This window comes from Bos grunniens, chromosome 19 (genome assembly GCF_055505025.1).
Source record: "Bos grunniens cultivar Pamir isolate PY7600 chromosome 19, Bosgru_T2T1.0, whole genome shotgun sequence".
Taxonomy (NCBI): Eukaryota; Metazoa; Chordata; class Mammalia; order Artiodactyla; family Bovidae; genus Bos; species Bos grunniens.
The window spans coordinates 14,331,837-14,345,210 of NC_141183.1; the positions used below are offsets into that span (position 1 = coordinate 14,331,837).

The following is a 13,374-nucleotide window of genomic DNA, read 5'->3' on the forward strand; positions in this document are numbered from 1 at the left end:
ATATTTTGGCCACTCTGGACAGCATGCTGTGCTGTGCTCAGTTGTGTCCAAGTCTTTGTGGCCATGGACTGTAGGCTGCCAGGTCCTCTATCCATGGGATTTCCCAGGCAAGAATACTGGAGTTGGTTACCATTTCCTCCTCCAGGAGATCTTCCTGACCTAGGGATCGAATCCACATCTCCTGCGTCTCCTGTCTTGGCAGGTGGATTCTTTACCACTGAGCCACTAGGGAAGCCCCTGTGAGGCAGGCAGGATCCAACTAGGGATGGAACCAGTGCCCCCCTCCGTGGAAGTGCAGAGTCCTAACCACTGGATGTCAGGAAATTCCTGAGAAGTGTTTTTCAGATTGTGGGCTGCATGCAGCATGTTTTAAAAGCAGAAAAAGAATGGAATAGAAGGTATTAAAATGGGATGGAAGAGAAGATATTAGTCTAAGTGAAAGTGAAAGAAAGTGAAAGTCACTCAGTCGTATCCGACTCTTTGTGACCCCATGGACTGTATAGTCCATGGAATTCTCCAGGCCAGAATGTTGGAGTGGGTAGCTGTTCCCTTCTCCAGGGGATCTTCCCAACCCAGGGATTGAACCCAGGTCTCCCACATTTCAAGTGGTTTCTTTACCAGTTGAGCCACAAGGGAAGCCCAAGAATACTGGAGTGGGTAGCCTATCCCTTCTCCAGTGGATCTTCCTGAGCCAGGAATCAAACCAGGGTCTCCTGCATTGCAGGTGGATCTTTTACCATCTGAGCTATGAGGAAAGCTAAGGAGTAGTGCTTAAAAGACTTTACTTTGGGGCTATATACTAGATTGAGATATAAAATGTATTCTTACTTTGGGTCATGGACAAAAAGTTTGCAGACTGCCCTCTCAAGGTTATGTGTATAGCCTTAACCTGACTCGTACTGACTTGCTCCCCAAAGTGGTGGTGCCACTTTAGGGTCCCGAAGATGATATATCAATGTTTCTGTTGTTATCTGTTCTTCTCAAAAGTTTGTTTGGATGGACTTTAAGATTTTTGTCTGTTGATGAGTATGAAACAGTATCTCATTGTGGTTTTACTCTGCCTTTTCCGGATAGCTAGTGAGGTTGACGTTAATCACTTTTTTCTTTAATACAGGAAAATTAATATAATTTATCTGCTAGATATTATATCAGTGTTGCAATGGTAATGAGGATAATCTTCAGTGGTATATTATAAATACATTTCCCTGAAGAGTGGAAATGACTTGACTTGCTAATACTAGTGATTGACAGTTGAGGGGCGTAAGTGGTTTAATTTTACCAGTTTTCTCTTTATACACTATGTTCTATGCTTAAACCTGAATCTTTGAATTTGGCATAATGACCTTATATTTGTATTCATACAAGACCATCAGTAGCCATTATTATTAGCATCATTTTATTGATTTGAATATTAATATTTTTATGTATTTGCATCGATAACCTGCCCAGTATTTTTCTTAAAATATTATAGTAAAAATGTATGCATATGATGTTGAAGACTCTAAAAGGATAAAAAAAACTGGCCTTTCTTCCTTCCTTTCCTCCATTTCTCCTCCCCAGGAGCAACTATGAAAAAGAGCCTTATATGACCTCTTAGATGGATATACTATATTGCTCTTCCCTCCCTTTTTTTGTTTGTTTCTAATTTCTTTTCTCAAATGACATTCTCTCATCATTTTGTAGCTGGCTTTCTCTTCTACTTAATAACATATCTTCAAGATTTTTTATTTCAACCCATATGAATATTACCTTATTCTTTTCAACTGCTATATTGGATGCTATTATCTACATGCATTGTAATTTATGATTTAAGTATTGATGTATATTTAGGTTAAACGAAAAAACCCACAAAATACACACAAACTGTTGCGTTAAGTATTTTGTAATTATTTAAGTGCATGTGTCTGTTTATCTGTAGAATAACTTCTAGGAGGTGGAATTGCTGGGTCAAAGGGCTATGCCTTCAGATAGATTTTTGCCAAATTGCCTTCTTAACAATTGAACTTATTTAAACTCTCCCAATAATACTTCAGAATGAACTGACCAGTATTTAATGTTAACTTTGAAAAGTGCTCACATTGTTCAGTATGTATATAGTAGTAGTTTGAATAGACCCTGTTTTGTGGTTTCCAGCTAGATACTGGAGTGTAGAATTTGTGAGCCTTTTTTTGCCTTTCTCCTCTTACCTCTAAACCTAATAGAAAGCAGACATACTTTAGCTTAAGATAAAGCTAAATGAACTGTTAAATCAGAATACAGTGGTTATCCAAAATCTTGTAGAATCTGTGAAAGCTGATCCTTCAAAATTAGATGTTGGACAGTGTTTCTGTTACTGTCTAATTTACTACAGAAGAGTACTATCAACAGTCTTTTTTAGGAAAAAACATTAACTGCTCTCATTGATAGTCTTTAAATAGCAATTTTCTGAGTTTCTCATTATAAAAGATTGATATACTGTGTTAAATACTGTTTTAATCAGTTGCCTTTTCTTTTGCAAGTGACAGAAAACCAACATGTTCACTTTAAGCAAGCGACTTGCTTCAAGTCACACTTGGTTTGTGTGACTGGGAAGTTTGAGTGACAGCTTCTGCCGGTACTTTTCTCCCACTCCTGCTTCTTTTTTCTTGTCTTTGTTCCCTTCTTCCACAAGGGAGGTAAAGGTGGGTTGGCCCCAGACCACCTCTGGCCACCATCTTGGAAAGAACGAGCTTCAGAGCACTTCTCACTCAGCATCTGAATATAAAACCTCAGGCAGGACTCTAGCTGGCCCGCAGTGCCAACGACCGGGAGAAGGAATACTGTGTGTGGGGACCCCATCAGAATCAGGTGGTGTAGGGGGGAGGTAAGTCTCTAAAGAGAGTGATGCTGGCAAATGCTGCCAGTAAAAGAAGCATGCCAAATCTTTCTTAGGTCTAAGAGGTGGGTGTTCAGCTGCAGAGGTGGAATAGATACCATGAACAGGTAAATTATAAGGTAACAAATGGCTCAGAGAGGCGACAAGAATTCAGAAGAGTTTGGGGGAATTAGTCTTTTGCAGGAAATGGTACCAGAGTCAGATGTTACGGTGGCCATGTTATATTCCACACCACTTGATTTCTTGCTTCATAAGGTCACTTTTATCCATCTTTTTCTTTGTTCTCACAGCCAGACTCTGAATCCAGGTCTTTATTTTCTTGGTAGTTGCAGATGCCCTGTCTCTGATCTGTTCCCCTTGTCCTTTTCATTGTACACACTGAAACCAGAGAAGACTTTCTAGAACACTCTTCTCATGTCCCTGCCCTGCTCAGAAAGCCTGTAACAACCTTCATTACTGCCTGAATAAAGTGCTGTGCAAATGCCTACACCTAACATTTAAGGATCCCTGTGTTCTGGTCCTCGAACTACTTTTGCAACCTTTGCTTCTGCAATCCTTTGCTTGGACTCTGTTTGACAGCATTTTGCATAAACAGCCGAGAGGAACACAGGCACTATCTCTATAAGCAGGTTTGACTTGTATTTCTTCTCTTGGATTTGAGGGATTCCTCTAGGCTCAGTCTTCGCTGTAATCCCTTTCAGCTTTCTCTTATTTATACTTATGCAGCTGAGACCCAAATAATTTCCAGAAGACAGTGAAATGGACTGGATTACCATCATGATGCTTATCACTAATATGATGATTCCGTGATTTAGTTGAATCTGTGAAAATTGCATCTTTGTAGTAGATGAAAATTTGCTGAGATGAAGGAGGTTTCTTTACTTACTACGTAGGGTGGGTGCTCAGTCACTAAAAGTTGTGTCTAACTCTTTGCAGTTGTGTCTAACTCTGTAGCCTGTCAGGCTCCTCCGTCCATGGGATTTCCCAGGCAAGAATACTGGAGCGGGTTGCCATTTCCTCCTCTAGGGGATCTTCCCGACCCAGGGATCGAACCTGCATCTTCTACTTGGCAGGTGGATTCTTTACCACTGAGCCACCAGGGAAACCCCTTACTATGTAGGCTCACCTGTGAAGTCTGGCCTAGGGTGATCCCTTGACCCTTTTTCTACAGAAAGTAATGGATATAGTCTTATTTGGAAAATCTTTCCAGTGAATGAATATGGGGAGTAGTGCCTTGTATAAAAGCTCTTGGCCTTTTATATCCTTTAGTATACTTTCTTCTCCTGGTGTCCTGTACCCTTTTAGTTTGTACCTAATGAGAGTTAGCTGGACCTGAGGAGAGCTTAGGAATGGGGAACAGAAGAGGCAATCAAGAGGTGACCAGCAACCCAAAGCCATGGTTACCATAAAGCTTAATTGTGAAAAATGAATTCAGTGTTAACTGATCTTGATAAAATTAATCCTTATATTTAAAAATACATTTCTTGTTCTGTAAACATCATTGGAGAGTGTAATAATAATAATGCAGGCATAGCATTTTAAGAGAAACTTGTTTCTTCCCACAAATTTTCTTATTAAAATACTTCATAGACTTTTTCAGAGGATTGACTAAATATGCATGCTTGTTATAAACTAAGCTCTCAAATGATATATATTGGTATATTTATTTACATCCATGGGTATTCCTAGGCTGGACATCGCAGCTCATCAGTTGGCAAACAGGCACCTGCTGTTGATGAATTTATGCTGACAAATTAGAGCCTGTTGTCTGTTTCTTAAGAGAACCCCCGACCTCATTTTCTCCCAGTATTGGAACTTTGCTTGCCTTCTCTCTTCCTTCTTCCTTTCTGTCTCAGCCCTAACCTTGAGCGTCACCGTGGCACTCAGGAAGAACTTCTGGCCAAGGAAAGGGCTGCGGCACCAGTGGCCTTCCTGTCTGGTTGCTGAGAGCCGTTTCTTAGTGCAGCGGGGCACCGTGCTGCGCCTGTTCTCTTGGAGATATCTTTTTTTCACTTATATTCTCGTCAGGTCTTTCACAAATACACTGTTAACTTTTTTTTTATTGTGGTTACCTGTAAACCAGTTATCCCCTCTAGGTAATTGAGAACTGAATATAATTGCAATATGTTTTTGTACTTCTAGTTTGGGATATAATGGGAAAACTTTGCATTTAGATTTTCTACAGACTTAAAGATCAGAGCTAAATCATTGCATCTTGGTGTTCTTTGAACTTGACAGTTATTAGAAAAATAGAAGTATGACATGTCTCTTTTCGGAGATATACATCCAAACAGGAAAAACGGGAAAACCCGTAGTTTGTGGAGGTTGAGGTGTTGATTTGTAACTATACCATTTCTTTCTTTACAGGTAGGCGAAAACCAAGAGTACATCGGCCTCGCTCTCCAATATTGGAAGAAAAAGACATCCCGCCCCTTGAATTTCCCAAGTCCTCTGAGGATTTAATGGTGCCTAACGAGCATATAATGAATGTTATTGCCATTTATGAGGTACTGCGGAACTTTGGCACGGTTCTAAGGTTATCTCCTTTTCGCTTCGAGGACTTCTGTGCGGCTCTGGTGAGTCAAGAGCAGTGCACACTTATGGCAGAGATGCACGTTGTGCTTTTGAAAGCAGTCTTGCGTGAAGAAGACACTTCCAATACTACCTTTGGACCCGCCGATCTGAAAGACAGCGTGAATTCCACGCTGTATTTCATTGATGGCATGACGTGGCCAGAGGTGCTGCGGGTGTACTGTGAGAGTGACAAGGAGTACCATCACGTTCTTCCTTACCAAGAAGCGGAGGACTACCCTTACGGACCAGTGGAGAACAAAATCAAAGTTCTGCAGTTCCTAGTGGATCAGTTTCTCACCACAAACATCGCCCGTGAGGAGCTGATGTCTGAAGGGGTGATCCAGTATGACGACCACTGTCGGGTCTGTCACAAACTCGGGGATTTGCTTTGCTGCGAGACCTGCTCGGCAGTGTACCATTTGGAATGCGTGAAGCCGCCGCTCGAGGAGGTGCCGGAGGATGAGTGGCAGTGTGAAGTCTGTGTAGCACATAAGGTGCCTGGTGTGACTGACTGCGTTGCTGAAATCCAAAAAAACAAACCCTATATTCGACACGAACCTATCGGATATGACAGAAGTCGGAGGAAATACTGGTTCTTAAACCGGAGACTCATAATGTGAGTAAATCTGGTCTTAGATTTTTTTGTGTGTGTATTTAAAATTAAGCCAGCTTCCTTCATGATTGATGTAGCAGAGCTGTGCTGCCGATGTGATATAAAGTTTTGTGATTTAATACGGAGTTGTATGCGTGCGTGCTAAGTCGCTTCAATATTGTCCGACGTTTTGCAACCCAGTGGACTGTATGTAGCCTGCCAGGATCCTCTGTCCATGGGATTCTCCAGGCAAGAATACTGGAGTGGATTGCCATGTCCTTCTCCAGGGGATCTTCTCCACCCAGGGATCAAACCTGTGTGTCCTACGTCTCCTGTATTGGCAGGTTGATTCTTTACCACTAGCACCATCTGGGAAGCCCAGTGAGTTGTATAGTTTAATAACTGCTAACTTGAAGGAATATGTGCATTAAAACAAGTTTTTACAATTGTAAGGACAGAAGGGTAGATGAGAAAAAGCAAAGTACACACCATTGTATTCAATACCTAGGATGGAAAAATTAATTACTTAAAATTACTTAAAGACATTAATTACTAAATGGAAGACCACATGCCACTGTGGGCCCTTCGCCCATTAGATTCCCTGCGCCGCCCCCCGGGATAGGCTCCATCCTCACTTTAGCGTTAGGATTTTCTTGCTTCTCTTTTTAGTTTTGCTGTATCTGTACGTGAAATGGAGCAGCAAGAACAAACCGGCTGTCTCAGGAAAGATCGGTGCGGTCACACTGATTGCAACCTCCCGGAAGATAAACCCAGCAAACTCATGGTCATAGTCTTGGCTTGTGCTTTCCCGAGGGTTTTCAAGAGATTGCTTCCAGGCAGGGCGGGGGGAAGAGTGGGGGAAAGTCTGGGGAAGCAGAGGGTTGAGCTCAGTGGGGGTGATGGACAGGTTTGCAGTGTGGACTTGGTTTTGGACAGCCTGTAGAGGTATGGTCAGAGAGAGCAGGCTGCTTTGTAGTTTCAGCTTCTAAAGTTTTCAGAGCCTTCTTCAAGCTCTCAGAACTAGGTCAAAGCAGAAAATTTGTCGTGGGATGAAATGAAAGAGAGGAGAGGAGAGAGGAAACTTCATCAGCATAAGGCCAGACCGGGCCAGGTAGAGAGGAGGAGCTTAGCCAGGCCCACCCTTAGTTTTTAAAAGTGAGCGAATTTCAGAGTTTTGTGCCATTGTCGTCTTGCAGTGTTGCTGCTGAGAAATCTGAACCCATTCATTGATTCTTTGTGTCTAACCAGTTTGGAGTTACCTGGAAGCTTAATGACCCTCCCCTTTGCCTTGGTGTCTCCTGCAGCTGCAGAGTGACGCGGCCTCACGTGGGTCTGTTCTGTCCATTGTGTGTGGTGGGCACTTTCAGGCTGACGGTGGAGTCAGTTCCGAGAGCTTCCCTTGAGGACTTCCTCCTCTCCTATTCCCTGTTTCATTTTTCTTGAACTGTTGTTTTAGTGAATGTTGGACTTCCTGTTTTGGCCTTCTGATTTTATCTTTTCTCTCCAGTTTTCCTCTGTGTCTTCTTTGCAGTGTGTGGGTGTGTGTGTGCACGCATGCGTGTTGCTCAGTGTGTGTATGTGTTGCTCAGTTTTTCTGGAAGATTTTTCTGAAGATTGGTCTTCAAGCCCTAGTACTTATTTTTCCTTTCCTATCATATTTTTATTTTTTAAGAGCTCTTTTGTTCTTAAAATCATCCTCGTTTTTTAAAAATAACATGAAATCCTGGTCTTTTATTTTCTGGAAATAAAAATTTCTCTTACTTTTGAAGATATTTTTGATCGTTCTTCATATATTTTTCCCCTCTGTGCGTGGTCTCTGTTTCTTCTAGTCTGCTTCTCCCTGCTGTTTGTTTCTTCCATCCTTAGATGTCTGTTAATCTTTAGTTTTTGCTCTTGATTGATTAACATTGTAGGATTCTACAGCTGATTGGAAGTTCTGAGCAAGTGGGTAGGCTGTGTCAATTTTGAGCTTAACCTTTAGGTGATTTTTCTTCATCTTTGCTCTTGGTGATCCCCAGTGTCACTCACTATCTTTAGCCCTCCTCTTGAGCTTGTCAGGTGGTCCAGAGAGGCCTTTTTGCGTGTCCTGCGTGGAGTGAAGCATGAGGGTCTGGCTGGCTGGGTGGAGACGTGGGCTGCATTTACCATGCACGGCACAGCTTGTCAGGTGGTCCAGAGAGGCCTTTTGCGTGTCCTGCGTGGAGTGGAGCGTGAGGGTCTGGCTGGCTGGGTGGAGACATGGGCTGCATTTACCATGCACGGCACATTTACTGTGTGCTTTGCTCTTTGTTCAGCTGCTCAGTTGTGTCTGATTCTTTGCGACCACGTGGACTGCAGCACGCCAGGCGTCCCTGTCCTTCACTATCTCCTGGAGTTTGCTCAGACTCATATCCATTAAGTTGATGATGCCATCCAATCATCATCCTCTGTTGCCCCCTTTTCCTCCTGCCCTTAATCATTCCCAGCATCAGGGTCTTTTTCCAGTGAGTTGGCTCTTTGCATCAGGTGGCCAAAGTATTGGAGCTTTAGCATCAGTCCTTCCAATGAATATTCCGGGTTGATTTCCTTTAGTATTGACTGGTTGGATCTCCTTGCAGCCCAAGGGACTCCCAAGGGACTTCTCCATACCGTGTGCACAGCCACTCGGTTCCTTGGTTTTCTGTACGGTACCTTTGTTCCCGGTGTCCCCCGGTCCGGAGAACCTCAGTTTTACCTCCTGTAGTAATTAAGCCTTTAGTGGCTTAAAGTGGGTAGGTAAGTGGTCTCTAGATCTGCTCCTGAAGCAGCTGTCAAGCCCTTCTCTGTTGTCGATACTCCCTCCGCATTTCAGTGTCTTCTGAGGATTGTGATTGCTGGGTCTCAGCTCCACCCTTTATATTTCAGGTTGCACTTTCTTGGCTCTGTTAAAGGCAGTTATCACTTGTCCATTTGCTTTCCTGCTTCCAGTTTTTGTTATTTTTATTTTCTCTAATCTTTTGTTTTAAAAATTTTTTTTGGAGTATAGTTGATTAACAATTTCATGTTAGTTTCAGGTGTACCACAAAGTGAATCAGTTACACGCATACAGATACCTGCTTTTTTAAAAGTTCTTTTCCCATATGTGCCATTACAGAGTATTGAGTAGAGTTCCCTTTGCTCTACTGCGGGTCCTTATTAGTTAGCTGCTGTGTGTATAGCAGTGTACATGTGTCAGTCCCAGTCTCCAGGTTACCCCCCTCACTGTTGCTCACTGGTAACCACGCATTTGTTTTCTCCATCTGTAGTGCTGTTTCTGTTTCATAGACCAGCTCATTTGTACCCTTTATTTAGATTCCATATGTAAGCGATATCATATGGTGTTTGTTGTTCTCTGACTTACTTCACTTAGCTTAAGAGTCTCTGGTTCCACCCATGTTGCTGCAAAATGGCATATTTCGTTCTTTTTAGAAAAATATGTATTTATTTGGTTGTGTCAGGTCTTAGTTGCAGCAGTTGGGATCTTCATTACATCACGTGGGATCTTTTGTTGTGGCCCATAGGCTCAGTAGCTCTGAGGCATGTGGGATTTTAGTTCTCTGACCAGGGATCAAACCCACGTCCTCTGCATTGCAAGAGAGATTCTTAACCACTGGACTACCAGGGAAGTCCTTACTTCATTTTTTTTTTAATGGCTGAGTAATATTCCATTGTATGTATGTGCCTCATCTTCTTTATCCATTCTTCTGTGAATGGGCATCTAGATTACTTCTTTTGTCCTGGCAGTTCAGTGCTGCGGTGAACACGAGGGTGCATGTATCTTTTTAAATTATGATTATCTAGTTTCTTTATTCTTTTATGTTTAGATCTTTTTTTAAAAATGCAGACACACTTTATAATTTTATTTATTTATTTGGCTGTGCTGGGTCTTCGTTGGTGCACGGGCTTTTCTCTAGTTGCAGCAAGCAGGGGTTGCTCTCTAGTTGCCGTGTGCGGGCTTCTCATTGCGGTGGCTTCTTTTGTTGTGGGTGCACGGGCTTCAGTAGCTGCTGTTCCCAGGCTCTAGATCACAGGCTCAATCATTGTGGCCCATGCATTTAGTTACTTTGAGGCATGTAAGATCCTCCAGGACCAGGGATCAAACCTGTGTCTCCTACACTAGCAAGCCAGTTCTTTACACTGAGCCACCAGGGAAGTACTCTAAGTGTACATCTTTAAAAATATTTCTTTAGCAGTTTTAAGAGGGTTTCAAGGGCCTTCCCTGGCGGCTCAGATGGTAAGAATCTGCCTGCAACACAGGAGACCTGGGTTCAGTCCCTGGGTTGGGAAGATCCCCTGGAGGACGGCATGGCAACCCGCTCCAGCGTTCTTGCCTGGAGAATCCCGTGGACTAAGGTGCCTGGTGGGCCACAGTCCATGGGGTCACAAAGAGACACGGCTGAGCGGCTCAGCACAGCACCCAGCAAGAGGGTTTCAAGGGACAGGGAATGAGACCTGCGGATTCAGTCTGTTCCTTAATCCAGACACTGATGTGAGACACAGTGTATTATGTTTTTAAATGTTATCTTGTGTTTTTTGGGTCTATCAGTTATATTAAATTTTTACATAATTTTCTTTTTTTGCCCCTGTACCTCCCACATATCTGGTTGTGGTGTTTATTGTTCCATCTTTCTCACATTATGCTATGGAAATGGTAGCATGGAAGCTCGTGTCAGCGAGGTCATTACACATGGAGAGGTAACTGTAACCACATTCTGGTGTGAGGTTTAATGCGGTCTTTCGCTCTAAATGGAGAGTCAGTGACTGCCTTTCAGGGAGCCTGGTGCTTGTACCCTCTAGACAGCACGCGGCACAGCAGTTAACGGGCCCCATTCCCCCAGTCTCCTGTGCCTTCCCATAGGGCTCAGGGTCCTCAGGATTGCTGTGAACAAGTCAGGAAGTAAGTAAGGGGTGCTTATCCTGTGCTCCTCTTCTCCCGTTGCTCTGTTGTCTTCCCCGTCCTGCCCTTGTTGTTTGTTTCCATCCCTCCACGTGACATGTGGGATTTTAGTTTTCTGACCCAGGGGGAGCCCTTGCGCCTTACAGCAGAAGCTCGGAATCCTAACCATTGGACCAGCAGGGGATTCCCTGGGATGGTTATTAATTTATGTATTATAAAATTATGTTGTTATAGCTGTACAATTCAATAATTTTAGTAAATTAACACTGAAAGCCACACATCCCAGGAAACATTTCCTTCTGAGACAAATCCACATGGTTGGTCATTCTACATTTCAGTCATCCTGAATGAAAGTTTTCTCATATCTGTCTACAGTTAATCTCACGCCCATCCTCAGCCTTAGAAAATCACTCCTCTGCTGTTTGTATAAATTTGCCTTTTCTAAACATTTCATATAAAAAATATATAATGATGTTTTTCTTCTCAGTTCTTCCACTTAGAATAATGTGTGCGTTCAGTTTTCTAATAAGCATTTACAAATATATTTTTAAAATTAATCCTCACAACAATCCAGTAATGTAGGTACTGTTCTTGTCTGCATTTCATAGATGAAAAACTAAAACTCAAGAGAAGTTAAATAAGTTGCTCTTGGACTTGCCCGAAACTCTGTGGCTATTAGGAAGTATGACCTTAAAAAAAAACTTTTTTTTTTTCCCCAGGACCTATTTTTAAGACTCTTCTTCTTTCTTGTTTCTTTTTTTTTTTTGGCCACACCATGTGGTTTGCAGGATCTTAATTCCCTGACCAGGGATTGAACCGGGCTATGGCAGTGAGAGTCCTAAGCACTGGACCGCCAGGGAGGTCCCAAGAATATTTTCAGTAACTAACTCTATACTGTAGCCTAGTTTCTAAGCCTCATCTTGAGAAGTCTGCAACTTGTGTTGTTTTAGTTGTTAAAAGCGGTGCTTAAAGAAAAATACTGTAATGGTTTTGGCTCTGTTGAGACTGGATTTTTCTGAGATCTTATAAATTTGAAACAAAGGCATTTTTAGAAAATATGACGTTAAGTGGTGTTACAAAAAAGTTGTTTCTTGATAAATCAACATCTGTATGTAAAGTGAAGTGAAGTGAAGTTGCTCAGTCGTGTCGGACTCTTTGCGGCCCCGTGGACTGTCGCCCACCAGGCTCCTCTGTCTATGGGATTCTCCAGACGAGAATACTGGAGTGGGTTGCCATTTCCTTCTCCAGGGGATCTTCCCAACCCAGGGATCAAACCCGGGTCTCTTACATTGCAGGCAGACGCTTTATCCTCTGAGCCACCAGCAACACTCAGACAAGGAGAAGAGAAGACTCATTGAATGTGGTTAAATAAAGTGCAAACCTTTGAAATTACAGGAGTCGAAGGACTCAAGAAGGTTTCTGTGGGTGGATTTGTGATACATCAATGAGATGAAATAATCTGCTTTTCTAAATTGGACACTAACATTCTTCTGTATGTATGTTTGGCTGCATTGGGTCTTAGTTGCGGCACACAGGCTCTATTGTGCGGCATGAGGGTTTCTCTCTAGCATTGGTGCGTGGGCTTAGTTGCCCTGCAGCATGTGGGGTCTAGTTCCCTGAAGAGCGATCAAACCCTCGTCTCCTGCATTGGAAGGCAGATTCTTAACTACCTGACCACCAGGGAAGTCCCAGTGTAATATGTAATAATAATAATTTATTATTATTATTTAATAATTACATATTTGGCATTGAAACTATTCACTTACATTTATTTGTTTTAAAAGCTTTAATCATAGTCCCTCAAATTTCCTTTCTTAATGATAATAAAGTACACAAAATTTAATGGAAGATTTCAGATGAATTAGGATAGTATCTTTTTTCATGTGTTGTGACATTTTGACTATTTTCTTTGTAAAGTCCGATACAAAGATTTCAGTATCATTGTTAATGAGAGTCATTCTTTGTCAATAATTTGAATAAATGTGAAAGATTTTACATCTTTTTCAAAGTTAGATCAAAACAATTTCCATTTAAGCGCCCCCTTGTGGTAGATTATATGTGGACTCCTGATGAAAAGTTTTGAAACACTGTAAATTGCTCAGGTTATGTAGAGATTTGGTGTATGCTTTCCGGGAAAGTCCAGAAGCTTAAAATGATGAATCAGTGGACCTGTTGTCCAAGGGGTTATGTCTGAAACAAAGTCTGGGGCAGTAATCACTCGTTTTTTTTTGGCTGAGGCTTGCGGGATCTCAGTTTCCCCACCCGGGAGTGAACCCTCGCCCCCTGCGGTGGAAGCGCAGTCTTAACCTCTGGACCCCCACGGAAGTCCCAGTGAACACTTTTTCACTGTAATGCTAGTATTTTATAGACATTAAGTTTTCCTATTATTGCTTTTATTTAATAGTCATTTAAAATGTTATTTGGATAGGTTAGTGAATAAAAGTTCTTACACATGAGTTT

The 13,374-nt window shown here is 42.2% G+C and overlaps 1 protein-coding gene across 38 annotated transcripts in view; it reads left to right on the top strand.

Moving 5' to 3' along the window:
• Positions 1 to 13,374, top strand: part of BPTF (bromodomain PHD finger transcription factor) — a 132,947-nt gene that overhangs the window by 35,427 nt on the left and 84,146 nt on the right. For all 38 annotated transcript variants that reach the window (XM_086356849.1, XM_086356855.1, XM_086356867.1 and 35 more), the window contains exon 2: positions 5,222 to 6,044. In XM_086356849.1, the coding sequence (XP_086212975.1) occupies positions 5,222 to 6,044 (823 nt within the window). The remainder of the gene's footprint in view (positions 1 to 5,221; positions 6,045 to 13,374) is intronic.